The sequence below is a fragment of the Narcine bancroftii genome, chromosome 14, assembly GCF_036971445.1.
Source record: "Narcine bancroftii isolate sNarBan1 chromosome 14, sNarBan1.hap1, whole genome shotgun sequence".
NCBI classification, from domain to species: Eukaryota; Metazoa; Chordata; class Chondrichthyes; order Torpediniformes; family Narcinidae; genus Narcine; species Narcine bancroftii.
The window spans coordinates 30,476,829-30,494,976 of NC_091482.1; the positions used below are offsets into that span (position 1 = coordinate 30,476,829).

General features: G+C 41.3%; 1 protein-coding gene across 6 annotated transcripts in view; it reads right to left on the reverse strand.

Annotated features, from left to right (window-relative positions):
* The window catches only part of hip1 (huntingtin interacting protein 1), a 296,345-nt gene that overhangs the window by 15,049 nt on the left and 263,148 nt on the right, over window positions 1-18,148 (reverse strand). For 5 of the 6 annotated variants that reach the window (XM_069911170.1, XM_069911171.1, XM_069911174.1 and 2 more), the window contains 7 exons: window positions 17,201-17,348; window positions 15,222-15,308; window positions 7,937-8,044; window positions 5,410-5,546; window positions 5,013-5,123; window positions 2,255-2,313; window positions 620-713 (listed from right to left, as the gene is read on the reverse strand). In XM_069911170.1, coding sequence (XP_069767271.1) covers window positions 620-713; window positions 2,255-2,313; window positions 5,013-5,123; window positions 5,410-5,546; window positions 7,937-8,044; window positions 15,222-15,308; window positions 17,201-17,348 — 744 coding nt within the window. Of the gene's footprint in view, window positions 1-619; window positions 714-2,254; window positions 2,314-2,438; window positions 3,163-5,012; window positions 5,124-5,409; window positions 5,547-7,936; window positions 8,045-15,221; window positions 15,309-17,200; window positions 17,349-18,148 lie in introns of those variants that run through there. The other variant, XM_069911176.1, reaches the window with a different exon arrangement.

Sequence of the window (18,148 nt, forward strand, 5' to 3'; positions counted from 1 at the left end):
AAATATTTAAATCAACAAATTGCTTTGCAACTAAACATCTGCTGTCTATAACTGAAAGAAACATCCATATTATCAAGAAGACGGGCTGCACAATAGTGCAGATAATAGAGATGTTGCCTCACAGCTTCAGTGGCCCAGGTTCACTCCCAGTGCTGTCTATATGGAGTTTGCTCATTCTCCTAACACCTGGTGGGTGGGCATTCTTCAGGTGCTCTGGATTCTTCCCACATAATTGGCCCCTACAAGTTGTCCCTAGTTTGTGTGAGATTAATAGAATCCGAGTGGATTTAAATTTAGAGGCATACAGGCCCCTTCGGCCCACGAGCCCGCGTTGCCCAATTGACCTATAACCCCTGGGGAGAAAACCAGAGCACTCGGAGGAAATCTATGCAGACATGGGGAGAACATACAAACTCCTTACAGAGAGCGCCAGATTTGAACCCCAGTCTTGATTGCTAGCGCCGTTACAGAGTTGTGCTAACCGTGCTGTCAAATTCACCCATTTGATGGGTGAATGAGACAGAAGGACTGGGAAGGGTTGACTGATGGTTGGCATCGATTCAGGAAAGTCTGCGGTGGTGTTGGATGACTCTATGACTAAGTTTTACAAAGTGCTTACCCTGCCACTCTCCACAATGTCCCTCTGGAGATCCTTCGACGTCAGAACCAACATTTTGACAGCATGCATCAGGTCAGTGCAAGATTCAAGGATCCTACAGGAAATTACACACAATAAAATAAGACATAAACTTATTCTCGAATTGAGATAAATGAGAAAATATGCAATGAACTAGTCAATTTGATTTTTTAGTCAAGCCTTTGAATAAATAGGAAACTGCAATGAAAACTGGATTTGTAAGGTTCTGAGGTAATTCTGGATACGAGTCAAGCAGTCACCTGCAGTTCTGTAGAATTCAACAGATGTGAATGGGTGTAATCCACCGACATTTGAGGTTGTGAAGGGGAAATTATTCTTTCTTTGGACTTTGAATAGTCATAACTTCAATAACAGCAGAACAGCTGTACAGCAATCCAATGGTTAGGGTCCAATTTCACCAATTCAGGGCTGATTTAATTAGAATATTAGACAGCATTTTATGCAACAGGAGTAGTCATTTGGGTCAAAGAAGATGAAGTCAACAAATGAAGTTAGAATTTGCAGTTGGCAGTGACTTGGTTCAAACTTGTGCAATGGCTCTTGCAGGAACTTCTTGGAAGCATGTCATCTCCATCCATCTTAAGCATCATGGCCTCCTGCGTTGGATGGAACTAGACCCACCAACAAAACAGCTGCAAAAAGACAGCTGGCTCCATAAAATTCAAAGACTAAATAACATTAAAACTTTGAAAAAAAAGTATATCGCCAATCGTTCTGTTCTCCTGATGCAGACCTAAAAGTGATGTGGAACGGTCATCGAACAGAGCACACTGATGAAGATAAATGCAGAGAGTTGACCGCATTATCACGTGGAAGTCAAATACCGATGCTGTGGGAAATGTTGGTGATCACGTGGGAAATTGCTGATATTTCTTTACAAAATATTGGTTTGAGAGTCAAAACAATTGCTTTTCCTACTGATTACTGTTGGGCAGGAATCTCGAGATTGAAAATATATACACTCGGCGGCTTTGTAAAATGCCATTTAAAATTTTAGATGCCCAAGACAGTGACACCTATGCTGATTCCAGGGGACTAGTGGACTGGCATAGGGCACCAGAAATGGGGAGAATACCCCACCATTGAGAAGAAGCATGGGAGATGATGCTACAAGATGGCAATGGACCAGCGAGGAGCTCAGTGGCTGAAGAACTCACACAGGCTGCAGGCAAACTGCGGTTAAAGGACCCACATAGGCTACGGGCTACTGGAGACGGGGTCATAGGAACAGGTACTGAAACCAGGATTCGAGAGGGTGCTGAGGACAAGAATGGCCCCCAAAGGGCCTCAGGCGCTGAAGACGTCCCGATTGTATCGGATGTTTGGATCTGGAGCTCAGGTTGCTAATGGCTAGAACCAAGTCTGTGCAGCCGCAGGAATGCTGGGGGTGAATCCACGGAGACACGCGTCTCTAAAAGGATTCTCTTTTGCTTCTCTTTCTTCTTTTGTTAGGGGCACAAGGCGATGCTCACGGCAACTCTCTGTTTGCCTTATGGCAGACAAAAGTTGATGATATCATGTATTTTACATTTTTAATGTGACAATAAAGAGAACCTTGCAAAATTGATGTAAACTGATACGAACACATGCAATTACCTCTCATTCACCTCAAGTTTTACACCAGTGTCTCCAGCCCTGGATTTGCTCAGCATTTCCTGGTTACAAGATTTTGAAAGAGAGACAAAACAGGTTAAGTACGATTTTTTTATAATTTAGACTTACAGTGACAGGCCTTTCTGGTCTATGAGCCATGCCCTCCCCCCCACACCACCACCACCACCAAAAAACATCAGTCAACCTACAAACCCCGCATATTTTTGAAAGCTGGAAGGAAACCAGAGCACCCGAAGGAAATAGACACAGGGAGAACATACAAACTCCTAACACACAGCTCCAGATTCAAACCTGGGTCGCTGGTGCTGTAAGATCATTGCACTGACTGCTACACTAACCCAAACCTCAGAAATTCAACAGCTAAATTTCACCCTGCTGTCTTTTGAAAATTAATATGTTGATTTTTGTTGATGCACAGCATCCTGTCAGAGTGAGCATAAAACTAACATGGCTGTTGGAAAAGGCAACCAAGAGGTTCAGATAAAAATAGGTTTTCAACTTGTTGCAGGAAAACGTCAGACAGAAAGAGAAAGCCAGCTAGTAATAAATGGAAATTAAATACCCATGAGCAGCAACACTCAAAAGCCCTTGGTATCGCTGCACGCTCAAAGCCCTTGGTATCGCTGCACGCTCAAAGCCCTTGGAATCGCTGCACGCTCCAGACAGTGCTTTGTGACACAACTTACACACCCCACACATCACTCCATTTCACCCCACATATATGGGACCCACATAATATATAGGCTGTTCTACAATAAGTTAGTTTGAAATGGTAATTCCAGAATTGTAAAAAATTAGTCAAGTACAAAGAAAAACTTTCCTTTGTGAGAGTAAGCGCAGACATTTTGTTCCCATGTGGCTTGCATGACTTTGCAGAAAATCTGTAAGCACTGTATGTTTTGGATGACAGGATAAAGCAAGTCACGAAACACCAATCACAAGAGAAATGTTACCTTTAAGTATCTGATTAAATCACCATTATACCTCAAACACCTCCTATTTAAATCTCAAGCAAGCTTAAACAGGTGATTACTAGCGCAGAAAGACAACCTGTATAAATAAAAGCACATTTATTTTATCAACTCCATCTTTCAACTCTTCCCCTCAGAGTCAGATAAACGGTCATGGGAAGAGAATATGAACTCTTAAACCTGCTCCATCAGCCAATGCAATCATGGCCTAACTTCTAAATGATCTCCACCTCCCCATCTACATCCCTTAATTCTTTCCAAGTTCAGTCCAAATCAACTGATTGATCTCCATCTTATATGTATTAATCAACTGTGCATCCACAGGTATCCAGCACCTGGGGTTCAATAGATTCATAGCCATCTTTGAAAAGGCTAAGCCTCATTCTGATGTTTGTTTTAAAACCATGCAGCACGGTAGAAGACTATTTCCTGCCGATGAAAGCCGTGCTGTCCAAATTACACCCATTAACCTACCAAACCTGCACTTTTTGAAAAGCAGACCAATCGGAGTAAACCCTTGCAGGTCACCAGAACGTACAAACTCCTTACAGACAGTGGCAGATTCAACCCCAGGTCACTGGCACCATGATAGCGTGGCGCTAACCATGATCCTATCGGTCCAAATTCTTCAGGAAGAGGAAACAGTCACTTATCATTAACCTGGTCAAATCTGAGAAGATCAAATAAGACAACAGAAGACCAACAAATGGATGAATACAGGGAGCAGACCTGCACAAATGGCTAGAGTTGAAGAATGGACACATCAAGATGGATACATTAAGTGGGCAAGGCTGCACAAGAGATGTTTTATATTAATTATAGTATGAAAGAAAGGAGGTCAGGTTAGGGCAGCATATAACACGAGTTTAGAATAATGCTGGAATGCCATAAACATTTCCAGGCTGCATGAAGTGAACATCTATGAGAACAATGGTAAATATGGAAAATTTCAATCAATGTGGAAAGATTCACTGGGCTGGGTGCGTTTTCCTGGGAATGGATGAGGCCGTAATGAGATTAATCTGAGTCCAAAAAACACAAGGACCCAGTTCCCTTCAAGAGACATCAATAGGAGTAAAAGATTTAAAATACCTATGAAGATTTTCAAATATCTGAGAAATTTTCATTCACCTTAAGTGCCACAGAAGGCTGAAACTCACTGGCTGAAATCCTCATCACTTTTAAAAGGTATCTCACAAGCACGTTCTCTCGACTGGGATAATAGGAAGGTTCAATTATTTAGAAATTCCAATGGAATGTTATAGCTAGGGAAATTGAATACCTTTGTAGGGAAGTTATGCCACAGTTATACAGGTGATATCGCATTACTCGTTACATATTATGATCAGATCACTCAGGAAGCTATTACATGGTGGAACAGGTTGAAGAGGCTCAAGTGACCTCTTCCTGCAGCCAACTCATTTGTTTGTACACGTGACTGATATCACCTTAGTGAGTGTCTGAGAGCTGAGAAGCTGAATAGCTGATGTTGACAAGTCTAGATTCAATGAACCAAATTCTTTGCTTCGCTTCTGCAAATTATAATGATTCAGAAGGATCTTCGATGCGAATCCAGCTCAAGCTTCAAAACTGAATAAAACATTTCCTTTTTCTTGTATCACAAACAGTCCACATAATTCCAATGATCAATCTTGCACCATGTTGACGTATCCCCCAATCCAGAAACCCTCTTTTGATGTAATGGAATTCTTTAATACCTCTTTACCATTCTAGCTATTGAAACTAGTCCAGAAACTGATCCAAATCACCTCTATCCTTGTAGTAGCTGCCTCAACAGCTGCAGACGTGGCGGACATCTCTTGTTCCACAAGATCTCCCAGCTCTTTTTGTTTGATGTCTCTTCCTTTAGGTCTGAGTTCCTGAAATGATCACATACACAGTCGTCAGCAGTATGACAGAGGGCAGAGCATTCATGGAATGATTTCAAGAGTGGCACAAATTGCTCATTCGGGACATATTTTGTCTTGAATGGTGGTGCGACACAATGACAAGACTTCACAGGTCCAGTTCCTGAATTGTGTCGCTAAAGTCGTTCCCAGATGGAGAAAGAGTGTAGGTAACTCTGGTTGGCTTTGGCATTCTTCCCGCAAATTAATCTGTTCCTAACTTTGATCCAAATATACAGGACAAGACTCGGCTTCTTACCTCTGCAACCATGTTTATCTGGGTCACACTTTTCTTTACTTCTGTGCAATCTGCAGCACCCAGCATTGAAGAGTCCTTCAACTTGGAGAAGTAAGAGAGGACATCACTGCCACACTGCTTACATGCTTCCAACAGGTCTAACAATTAGAAAACAGAACTAATGTAAGGTCAGGGAAGAACCCAGGGTCGATATTATAAATGTATGACTCCATAGCCAATTGCTTTATTCCAAAGCTCTTTCCCTACGTACTCATCTTGGACTGGACCCACAGGCTTTCTTTGACATTGCAAGTTATGGATGAAAAAAGATCAGCCAGGATCAACCTGCTGATCAAATGGAATTAAGCTCAATCCTGATGCACTGGGGCTTAGATGAAAGAGAGGAGGAAAATTCAATTGGGCAGGGGATGGTGAGGAAACAAGAGAGGGAAGGGGAGATAGAGAGCTTTGAGTGGAGAGACAAGAGGAAGAGGGGCAGAATCTGGAGATCACATTTGGCCTGAAGTGTCCAAGTGTGAATTGAGCTGTCAGTCTAGTTTCCACTAATTCAACCCATCATCTCCTCCCCAATATTCTGAAAATAATTATTGTTGAGTTTTACCCACACACTTTCACCAAATCTCCATGATCCATTGAGAAAGAGGGAGAACCTGTTCTTTTGCACCCATTGGCACAGCAGCTTTAATACTGAACTTCTCACAATCAGGTCAGCAGAAGGACTTATTCACAATTCTTTCAACACCATGGCGTCACAATCTCCCACACAGTTAGAGAAGTGGGGAAGTTGAGAGCACAGCACTCAATAAAGTCAGCCAAGATAAACTGGGCAATTGAGAACCTGCCTCCGCGCCGTAGATTCAATGTCATGCAAGTCCATTCAAATTAGGGAGGGAATTAGAAGAGGGAAGATAAAATTCCATCTCAAGCTCCAGTTGGGCCTGTTATTGAAATTCCATCTCAATTCTGTTCTAGAAGAGGGAAGATAAAATTCCATCTCAAGCTCCAGTTGGGCCTGTTATTAAAAGTCCATCAAGCTCCAGTTGGCCCTGATATTAAAATTCCATCTCAAGCTCCAGTTGGGCCTGTTATTGAAATTCCATCTCAAGCTCCAGTTGGGCCTGTTATTGAAATTCCATCTCAAGCTCCAGTTGGGCCTGTTATTAAAATTCCATCTCAAGCTCCAGTTGGGCCTGTTATTGAAATTCCATCTCAAGCTCCAGTTGGCCCTGTTATTAAAATTCCATCTCAAGCTCCAGTTGGGCCTGTTATTGAAATTCCAACTCAAGCTCCAGTTGGCCCTGTTATTAAAATTCCATCTCAAGCTCCAGTTGGCCCTGTTATTAAAATTCCATCTCAAGCTCCAGTTGGGCCTGTTATTGAAATTCCATCTCAAGCTCCAGTTGGGCCTGTTATTGAAATTCCATCTCAAGCTCCCGTTGGGCCTGTTATTAAAATTCCATCTCAAGCTCCCGTTGGGCCTGTTATTAAAATTCCATCTCAAGCTCCAGTTGGGCCTGTTATTGAAATTCCATCTCAAGCTCCATTTGGGCCTGTTATTAAAATTCCATCTCAAGCTCCATTGGGCCTGTTATTGAGCTGACAACTGCTGTTCTGGAAATGAGATGAATCATGATGGCTGAAAGGATGGCTCTGCTGACATATTTCACTAAGAATAGAATAGGATAAACAATCTGGAAGTTGTACCTTCCTCAGCACTAGTAAGTGCTCTAGACCTCTTAATGATTCATTCAACTACTTTAGTGAGCATTAACAATACTTCCAAATGAACCATGCTTTCAAGGGGGAAGGTGGTAAATGCTGATACAGTTGGTAAACTGCCTACATCAAGCTATTTCCTCGTAATATGGCTTGCAAATGAACTCTCTGAACGTCTCATGATCATCCAGTATTCATGCCAAAATCTGGATAAGAATCATACATCTCCAGGCAGCAACTCAGGAGAGAGCAGTGCCTGTTTGTTCGGTAAAATGCGAGAAGGTTGATGCGAGCAAAACATTTCAATTTAAAGAACCCGTCTACAGATGGCAGACCAAGGGCACCAATCCCCGTCTACTCACGGCAGACTGAGGGCATTACTCACCATCTGCAGACTGAAGGCATGACTCACATCCACAGACAGAAGACCTAGGGCATTACTCACTGTCTGCAGACACGGACCGAAGGCATTACTCGCCTTCTGCAAACCGAAGGCATAACTCACCGTCCGCAGATGGCAGACCTAGGTCATTACTCACTGTCTGCAGATACAGACTGAGGGCATTACTCGCCATCTGCAGATGGCGGGCCGAGGGCATTACTCACCATCTGCAGACCGAAGGCATTACTCATCATCCTCGGACAGCAGACCTAGGGCATTACCCTCAGTCTGCAGACATGGAGTGAAGGTATTACTCACCAGACGACTGAGGGTATAAATGTCTGGAGACAATGGGTTAACAACATAACTAAACATCTGCCAACAATGAGTTAACAACACCACTCAGTACAGAGAATGGACGTTACTTACTGTCTGCCTGCTCCATTGAAACCATATGGGAAGTGGCGCTACCCTGAACAATGGTGTCACTCATCAGATGGGTAAAGAGGGTCACTGATTGGAGCATGCCGCTAGCATCTAAAAAAATTTTTAAAAGAATTAATAAACCAAGCAGCGTAAAGACCAAATAAGAGCTCCAACTTACACATTTTACAATGTCCCTTCCCTATCATTCATAATTTTCCACTCCCTCCTTCCCTCTAAGTATTGATTTTGTTGTTATGTACAAGCCACTCTGAGTGTCTGAAACTTCATGAACCAGGAGAACCACATCCAGCAAAAAACACAAGGATAAAAATGAAAACTTTAATATCAACTACACAATCATCATTTCGACCTGCACCTCCTTGGGTCAGTAGTCCATATTTACACCCAGTCAATTTAAATTTAGATATACAGAATGGTAACAGGTCATTTCAGCCAACAAGTCCGCGCCGCCCCCTATTCACACTCAATTAACCTACAAACTCCCAGTACATTTTGAAGGGTGGGAGGAAACCAGAACCCCCAGGGAAAACTCACACAGACACGGGGAGAATGTACAAACTCCTTACAGACAGCGCGGGATTTGAACCCCAGTCCCAATCGCTGGCACTGTAAAGGCATTGGGCTAACCACTACACTAACCATACCACCCGAAAGTAAATCTTCTTTGATACGACCTGCCAATTAGCAAACACTAGTTACCATATATATAAATGGCATAAATATCAAGGAATGACCTTCATGTCAAGAGGAGCATTCAGAGAGATATGAGCACACATAAAGCAGGAGCAGTTCGCTTCATCTGACCATTAGGAAACCAAATTACACATGTAATTATGGCAACGGGTTGTTGTAAAACAGCAAAGGTGTTCTGCAGCATTTATGTGAGGCTTTGATGCCACCTCATTTTTCATGCTGTGTGGTTTCCTGAACTCACAAAGAGAATATTTGCTGTAAAGTGATGCAAGAAAAAGTTTGCAGGATTCCCTGCAGTGATGATGAAGCAGTGCAAAGGCGAATTCCAATAGAACCGGAGGCTGTGTTCTTAGCCCCCGCTCTACTCACTTTACACCTACGACTGCGTAGCTTGGTATGACAGTAACACCATCTACAAATTTGCCGATGATGCCAGAGTAGTGGGTTGTGTAAAGGAAGGGGATGAGTCAGCGTACACGAGGGAGATTGAAAACTTGACTGAATGGTGCACCAACAACAACCTTGCACTCAATGTCACCAAAACTAAGGAGCTGATTGTTGACTTCAAGAAAGGAAAGCCAGAGGTTTACCCTAAACACCTTTCCCTAAAAAAAATTGGAAAAAATTTTAAAAAGAAATGAAATGGTATTAAAAAAAATTCTAAAGTGATCAAGAAGAGGACCTAGAAAAGCAAAAGAAAGATCTAGAACAACCTACAATAAAGAAAAAAGCAGAAAAAGGTGCAGAAGTTTCTTTATCTTCTGGAGAAATTAAGCAATTTTTTGACTTTTTCAACTATCTATGGAAGTATTAATTGATGAAATTAAGGAAGAATGATGATAAGATGGAAAGATTAATGCAAAAAGTTGACACTAGATTTGAAATAGTGGAGGGTAAAATTAAAGGGAATGAATTCAAGATTCAAAATCTCAAAGACCAAATGAAGAAAGTACAAATAGACACCATTACAAACCATGATCAGTTAATGCAAAAGATAGACGTTTTAGAAAACTTTAGTGGACGGAATAATATTAAGATTGTTGGACTTAAGGATATGAAAGTCAAGACATGAAAAAATTTTGCAATGGTGGATCTTTGGGTCAGGCTGAATTTCAAGGAGATCTAGAGATAGAATGAGCCCATAGGGCATTGAGACCTAAACCTCAGCCTGACCAAAGATCCCGTCCAATACTTGTCAGATTCCTTCAATATGAAGTAAGAGAGAAGATATTGGAGTTGGCAGCAAAGCAATAAAGAAAGACAATCACCTTTGATTTATAAAGGAAATTTTAAATCCAGACACAAGTTTTGAATTGTTGAAAAGAGTTTAATTCGGTTAAAGATGTGTTAGGGAAAAAAGGCTATGCCTCTGTTTTGAGATATCTAGCTGTATTGAAGGTATTTATTCCAGGAGGGAGGAATAGATGTTTTACTGAGCCTAATGAAACAAAGGTATATGCCGATTCACTGCCTGCTAAAAATTTAGGCTGTTCATACCTAAATTAATCGTACAATTGAAAGGTTTTTGCTGTAACTGAAGTATGTTGTGTTTTGAGAAAGCTTACAGGGGGAGGAAGGTTTAACCTATAATGTGCATAATCTATTATATTTGATAAGATTTATGGATTATAAAGACTTTTGTAAGGGATGGTTTGGTATTTCGAGTGAGTTAGTGAGGAACATGATGCTGACCATGGGCACTAATGTGATACTTTTTGGACCCTGCATCGGAATAGAGGTGCTTTAACATTACATACCTCTGGGGTTTTCTTTACTTTTTTCTTCTTTTCCTTTCTTTATCTTTTTTGTTTTAAGCTTAGACTATTTATATATGTAGTATATTATATAGACAACAGGAGTGTGGGTATGACAACGGCTCTGTATACGCTTATCTTTGTGAGGTTTTTCAGTTGGTTGTTTTTCCAAACTCTTTTGTGTAGTCTTCCAAAGGCGCTATTTGCCTTGGCGAGTCTGTTGTCTATCTCATTGTCGATCCTTGCATCTGATGAAATGGTGCAGCCGAGATAGGTAAACTGGTTGACCGTTTTGAGTTTTGTGTGCCCGATGGAGATGTGGGGGTGCTGGTAGTCATGGTGGGGAGCTGGCTGATGGAGGACCTCAGTTTTCTTCAGGCCGACTTCCAGGCCAAACATTTTGGCAGTTTCCGCAAAGCAGGACGTCAAGCGCTGAAGAGCTGGCTCTGAATGGGCAACTAAAGCGGCATCGTCTGCAAAGAGTAGTTCACGGACAAGTTTCTCTTGTGTCTTGGTGTGAGCTTGCAGGCGCCTCAGATTGGCATACCCACACTCCTGTTCGGCTCCGAATCATGGGTCCTCTACCGGCACCACCTACGGCTCCTAGGACGCTTCCACCAGCGTTGTCTCCGCTCCATCCTCAACATCCATTGGAGCGCTTTCATCCCTAACATCGAAGTACTCGAGATGGCAGAGGTCGACAGCATCGAGTCCACGCTGCTGAAGATCCAGCTGCGCTGGATGGGTCACGTCTCCAGAATGGAGGACCATCGCCTTCCCAAGATCGTGTTATATGGCAAGCTCTCCACTGGCCACCGTGACAGAGGTGCACCAAAGAAAAGGAACAAGGACTGCCTAAAGAAATCTCTTGGTGCCTGCCACATTGACCACCGCCAGTGGGCTGATAACGCCTCAAACCGTGCATCTTGGCACCTCAGTTTGGCAGGCAGCAACCTCCTTTGAAGAAGACCGCAGAGCCCACCTCACTGACAAAAGGCAAAGGAGGAAAAACCCAACACCCAACCCCAACCAACCAATTTTCCCCTGCAACCGCTGCAACCGTGTCTGCCTGTCCCACATCGGACTTGTCAGCCACAAACGAGCCTGCAGCTGACGTGGACTTTTTACCCCCTCCATAAATCTTCGTCCGTGAAGCCAAGCCAAAGAAAAGATATATTATATAGAGAAGGTTGTGGTGAGTAGGGAGGGGGAAGGGGGACAAATGCTTTAATTCTGGCGTCTAATGGCAAACAAATTGTCTTTTATTAGTATTAATATTAATAGAATTCAGAATCCGATAAAGAGAAAAAAGTTATTAAGCTATATGAAAAAAAACTAAAGTAGAATGTGGCTTTTTTTTTTACAAGAAACTCATTTAACAGAAATAGAACATGAAAAATTAAAGAAAGACTGGGTAGGTCCCGTATTGTTTTCTTCATTTAATTCTAAAGCTAGAGGAGTGGTGATATTAATAAATAAAAAATTACCAATTAAAATATTGGATGTTATTATTGATAAAGTGGGGAGATGTTATGGTACATTGTAAAATTTATTCTGAATATTGGACTTTGATGCACCGAATATAGATGATGGAAAATTTATACAGGATGTTAGCTAATGCAAACGGGAAAATAATTATGGGAGGAGACTTTAATTTTACTTTTGATTCGAAGTTGGATAGATCAGGTGAAATTATGGTTAAAGACAAGGTAGTTAAAGTTGTATAGAATTTTATGAATGAAATAAAACTTGTGGACAGTTGGAGGAGAATGTATCCTGATGTTAGATTATGCATTTTATACCTTTAGTCACAAGACATATTCGTGTAGAGATATGGTTTTAATCTCCTCTCAATTGCAAGCTAGAAAGAAAACCTTTGAACCATGATATTCAAGTGGACTTTTCTTTATTCTTACTTTGTTTGCTGCTAAAGCTTTTTCTTGCCTCAATATTTTGAACGCTTAATTACGACAGAGCAAGGTTTCTCATTTGGTTGCGTTCGTGGTCTGAGGACTCTATGTGCTTTCTCAGTTTCATTTGGACCTTCAAATTGATTCACCCCCAGAACCTTGGGTCTCTTTCCTTGGAGAAACTGAATCATGTCAATGCTTTTCTTCTCCTTCCTCCAAGACAACAATCTGAATGTTGTTTCTCCTACTAGAATTTTCCACCTTATCAATTTTTTTCTGAATTTATCTTTCTCTCAACAATTTCTTTCTTAGCTTCAGACTCCAAATTTTTCAGCTTCTCTTTTACATTTTTAACCTTTCGATAAATCTTCATAATATCCTTTTGTTCTTGTACTTGCTTCATATTTGTTGATAACTGGTTGTATTTTTCATTCATATCTTTAACCTCAGATCTTAAATATTTTATTTCTTTCCACACCATTTTGATATAATCCCATATTTCCCAAACCATCTGTTGCAATTCAAGGTTCTTTTTATCCTTTTGTATAGCCGTATTTAACTTGTTTAACATCTTCATAGACTGAAGCAACCTCTTCAAATCCTCTCTGTCCTGGTTCCACAACACTTGCTAATTCACCACTGAAATCAATTATCTCACTCGAACTTGACACTCTGATCTTGCTTGAAGAATCTGTTTTCCTTGGCCTGACGCCATCTTCGCCAGCCAGCAGGCTGGTCACACTCGCTGCTGTTCCCAGCAATTCCATTTTCTGAAGGGCCTTGGTCATCACTCCAGATCCGGGATTTCTCTGCATCAAAGGCCTCACTTCATATCCAGAAACAACACCTTCACCTGCTCCAGCAACAATAATTCTTCTCTTTGAAGGCATTTTAAAAAGTAAATGGTCTATTCTTATAGTTTCTCTTGTATTTTAATCTGTTTACTTCAATCATTTTCTTCTATTTTCCCAGGAGTTTTAGAATCCCACATCCTACGTGTGTCACATGATTTCCCCCCCCCCCCCCACCGCTGTGCACTTTATTGATTTTGTTCTCTCTGTATTACAAGTCAGTTTGTTTACATTCATTATCTGCTTACAGTTCTTTGTTCATTTTGTGTGGTTTATTTTTTGCACTACCAATTATTGGTAAATCTGCCTGGCCCGCAAGCAAAAGGAATGTCAGAGTTGTATGTGATGTCACGTATGTACTCTGACAATAAATCTGAATGGGCTCCTCATCCCCAAGTTTACAATGGGAAATGGCAATCTCTTTGATTATGCAGATTGTGAGTGGGCTGATTCACTTGGCAGGGGACAAGTTTTAGTCATAGCCTGAGAATAAGGGGCTATTTACTGAGAGCCTAAAAGAATTCTCCATCAGCGAGGATGTGAGACCTCAATCATAACATTGATTTAATAGGTATTTGAATATCAAAGGAATTAAGGAATATGGTAGGAGCGCAGAAAGATGGATTCGCATCTTGATTGGTTGAATAGCCTCTCCCAATCCTATTTCTTATGGTGGTATGATGGTCTTCTGCGATACACAGGTAGAGAGATCTTTTTTCAATGCAAAACCAAGGGCAACGGGGTTCAAAAATTCTAGTGTTTTAAATCAAACTGGAGTCATTTCCAGTTCCATGGGCTGATGTTTATCCTTCATTTAACATCTCCACCTACGGATGATCTGATCCAAACGTTTGCAGATGCGCTTCTGACAGTGCCTGGTCTTCACACAGCCCCACACAATTCAATGATCAGCTCCACGCTGAATGGATAGTCACCTTTCCTCTGGTTTGAGTGTTTTATGACTTTGTGCTTGCCATTATGAGCTGCCTTTGGTGGAGAATGGTGGCCCCATTGGTGCCACTTGGTTCCCGTATATCTTTTATTTCTTTTGATTTTGATAATACAATAGATAACTGTTTTGTTTAACTGTGAATAATGTAAACATTGATAAAATAATTATGAAGAGAAGGAAAGAGAATTGTAAACCTTGTTATCATTGTGCTCTAGATTTTCTTATGACAATATTGTATAATATTTTAATTTTTTTTAAATCTGCTGGCGCATTGTATAATTGTACTGTTCAATTGTTCATATTGTAAAACACCAATAAAAATGCTTTAAAAAGAAAGAGAATGTACCCCTGACAGTCTGGCACTCTGTCTGCACTGCAAATAAAAATGAAATGGAGACATGCAAATCAGCCGACGTAGCCTGCCTTCCCGGACTTGGCTCCACCAATCATACCGAATTGATGATGTCAATAGAAACCTGATAGAGGTCTTGCTTTATGTGTTCATAGGCTGCATTTTACCTTATTCTTGCAGCATGACTTGTTTGGACCAGCGAAGAGCTGAAAAGAAAGGAGTTAAGGATCAAGGCAATGTGAGCTTGCAGGTTGTTGAATGAAGTTAACTTGGTTAGTGGCACTGATTAGGAAGCGTCAGGCTCCTAATCAATCCCCAATACACAGGCATTGTACAAGCAGCAGCTCCACCACTGATCTTCTCCCAGCTGCTCCTTGTGGTTTCTCTGCCTGTAGCTACCCTACAGCTTCTCTGCCTGCAACCAAAGTGATGTCTAGAATGGAACCATTCTCAAGTAGTGAGCTTCTGAGGAGAAGCAGAATAAATATTGAAGAAAGCAAACCAAATCACGCGACAACTGATACCAATGTAGATTTTCCCCCATAAGCAAGCAGAATTCTTTTAAACATAACTGGATCACAGTTTTAAAAACTAATCCCTGCAAGGGATTACTGAATTTAGTTCAGTAGTGGGTAAACATTGGAACCTAATTTGATCAAGCTACTGAAAATATGTTTCTGAAATGGCTAAACAAAGTCATACACAATACAAACCAAGGATAATGTTTGTCACACTGGTAGTTTCTCAAATCCCACCTGATTTGTCAGCTAGATACTCTGTATGTCCATCCTGTAGTCTGTTGAGAGAATCCAGTGTAGCCTGAGCTCTTGAGATCAGATAATCTGCAGGAAGAAATCCGCTGCATTAAGAATTGTGTTGGTTTGCAAGTGTCTCTTGCTGACTTAGCATAGCATCAAAAATAACATTTTCTTTGGGTATAAAAGAAGGGATGTTGTCTCGTATGTTTCTCGCTCTACAATTGCCCGGGATGTTACCTGGAAAGGAGAACTGTACAATAGAGATGAAGTAGGCTGGGTATACAGTATGCCTACTGGTACATTGGAGGCTGAGGAGTGATCTTAGACCAGGGGTGGACAAACCTTTTTGGTTGTGGGCTACAAACATAAAAATTTAAGGAGTCACTGGCCAAACAATTTTCAATCTGTTACACTGAAAGAAAAATGGTTTTTTTAGACAAGAAAAACATTGTGCTATTGAAAATTTGTTTTCTATCAAATTAACTATACAACACCACTGTTAAACTTTTGACGTTTTGTAGTTAATTGATGTGCTCACATATGACAGTAGGCATTTCTGTATCTGCTGCTCTTAAAGTTAATTTAAATTAATACAATAAAACTCATTCGAAAAGCTGTGCAAAATAAGAACAGGAAAAGAGATCAAGAAAGGGACGAGGCCATCTCCAACATTCCTCCACAACTCTCAGTGAGTACAGTTCATGGTCAAGTGTCCATCTTAATGATTATGATGCAATGTGTAAATCTGGAGATAGGCTATTAAAGTTAGCAGATTCCTTGCAAATCAAACAAACACAATTCCTTTTGACTTCTGTGAAAAAGTATTCATTTTCCCACAGTGTTTGAAATTTTTGCCATTCCCTTTATTAACTGAGGAAACATTTTCATCGATAAGTAACCTTGCAATGGTCAGTCTAGTACGGGGTGGCCAACATTTTAATTTTTTTAATTTAGGCATACAGCACAGAAACAGGCCATTTCGGCCCACAAGTCTATGCCGCCCAATTAACCTACCCCCCTGGCACATGCTCATGGGCCGAAATGGCCTGTTTCTGTACTGTATGTCTAAATTTTAAAAATAAAATTAAAACATTGGCCACCTCTTGTCGAGTAGTTCAAATAGCAGTGACATCTAGTGCTGAAACTAGGAAGTGCAATATACATACAATGCAATTTATTGTTAGAGACTATTTCCTTACGGACCACATTCCATTTTAGTTTTAAAGTTCACCCTGAGCCATTTAAAAATGGGAAATACATTTTGCATGGGGGCGTAGTTTGGCCACCCCTGTCTCAAGGGTTTATAAAGTTACAAGGGCCAAAAATAAGAGAAATAGTTGGATCAAGATCACTTGAGAGGAATACTTCTGTGCTGCATCATTCTACCACTCACAATCGTCGGTGTAAATAAAGCATACCAAACGAAGGGCTCAGGTCCAAAACATTGGTTACTCATTACTTCCTATGGATGCTGCAGGACCTGCTGAGTTTCTCCAGCACATTTGTGTCTGAAAACAATTTGGCTGATCTCTTGTGTTACATTGGGTGGTGGTAAAATTCCCAAGGGGGGGGGTATGGTGGTAATTATTACTTCAAAAATTCTAAATTATTCCACATCTCCTTTGTATCCGTCTTAACAAGGACCCTCAGGATCTTCTACATTTCATTCAGTTCCCCCTCACTCTCGTACAAGCCTGGCCTGTCCATCATTCCCTCAGGTGAACACTTGGCCATTCCAGATATTTGTCCAGTATACTTTCTCTGAACTGCTTCAAACACAATGCACTTGCACACAGCAAAATTACTCTGCCCAAAATGCACATATCCTTTCCCGGATCGTTAACGGATACAAGTTGTTTGGGTCTCAAATCGTGCGGTAAACCAGCTTCAGTATCACTTCACATTCTTTTACTTACAACCAACTACAACCTATATTTGCTCCAAATTCTGGATGGCCTCAAGTTCTCTGTATTTACCTGCAGAACTGGTGCAACTAAAATGAAGGGGATCCTCCAACTTGCTCAGGGCATCCTGAATGATTCCCTCCGCCTCCTCGACGGCAGAGCGCAGAAGAGCAAACTGTTCATCAAGCAGCTGTTTCGCCAGAGCTTGCTCATGGCTCTCCTAAAACATGCAAATACACAAATGCAGCCCGGTTACACAGGACATGCTCAGCCCAGTTATACAGATCAACCCAAACACACCCAGACTGGTTACACAGGACAACCAAAACACTCGCCTAGTTACACATGACAAGCCAAACACACGACCATTCCATTTACACAATACAACCCAAACACATGCCCATCCCAGTTACACAGGACAGCCCAAATGCACGCCCAGCCTGGTTACACAGGACAACCCAAACACACATCCATCCCAGTTACACAGGACATCCAAAATACACATTGAACCTTGTTACGCAGGTCACACTATTTACACAATCAGCTAATTACACAGGTCAACCCATACACACACCCAGCTGCTTACAGAGGAGAACACAAACACACACTGAATCCTGTTACACATTATAACTGATTAGCACACAAAGACTAGGAACACAAGGAGAATGAAGAGAGTTAACTGAATGCACAACAGAAAAAGGGAGTGAAAGTCGCTGTGATTGTAGTCAAAACACAGAAATGCTGGAGGAACTCAGCCGGTCTCGCAGTGTCCATAAGAGTTAAATGTGTATATATATATATATATATATATATATATATATATACACACACACACACACACACACACACACACACACACACACACACATACATACATCTATATATATATATAACCAACGTTACGGGCCTGAAACATCGGTAATATATCTTCCCCCCCCCCCCTCCCCACCCCACCCATGGACTCTGTCAGACCGACGGAGTTCCTCCAGCAGTTCTGTGATTTGAACACAACACAAGAAC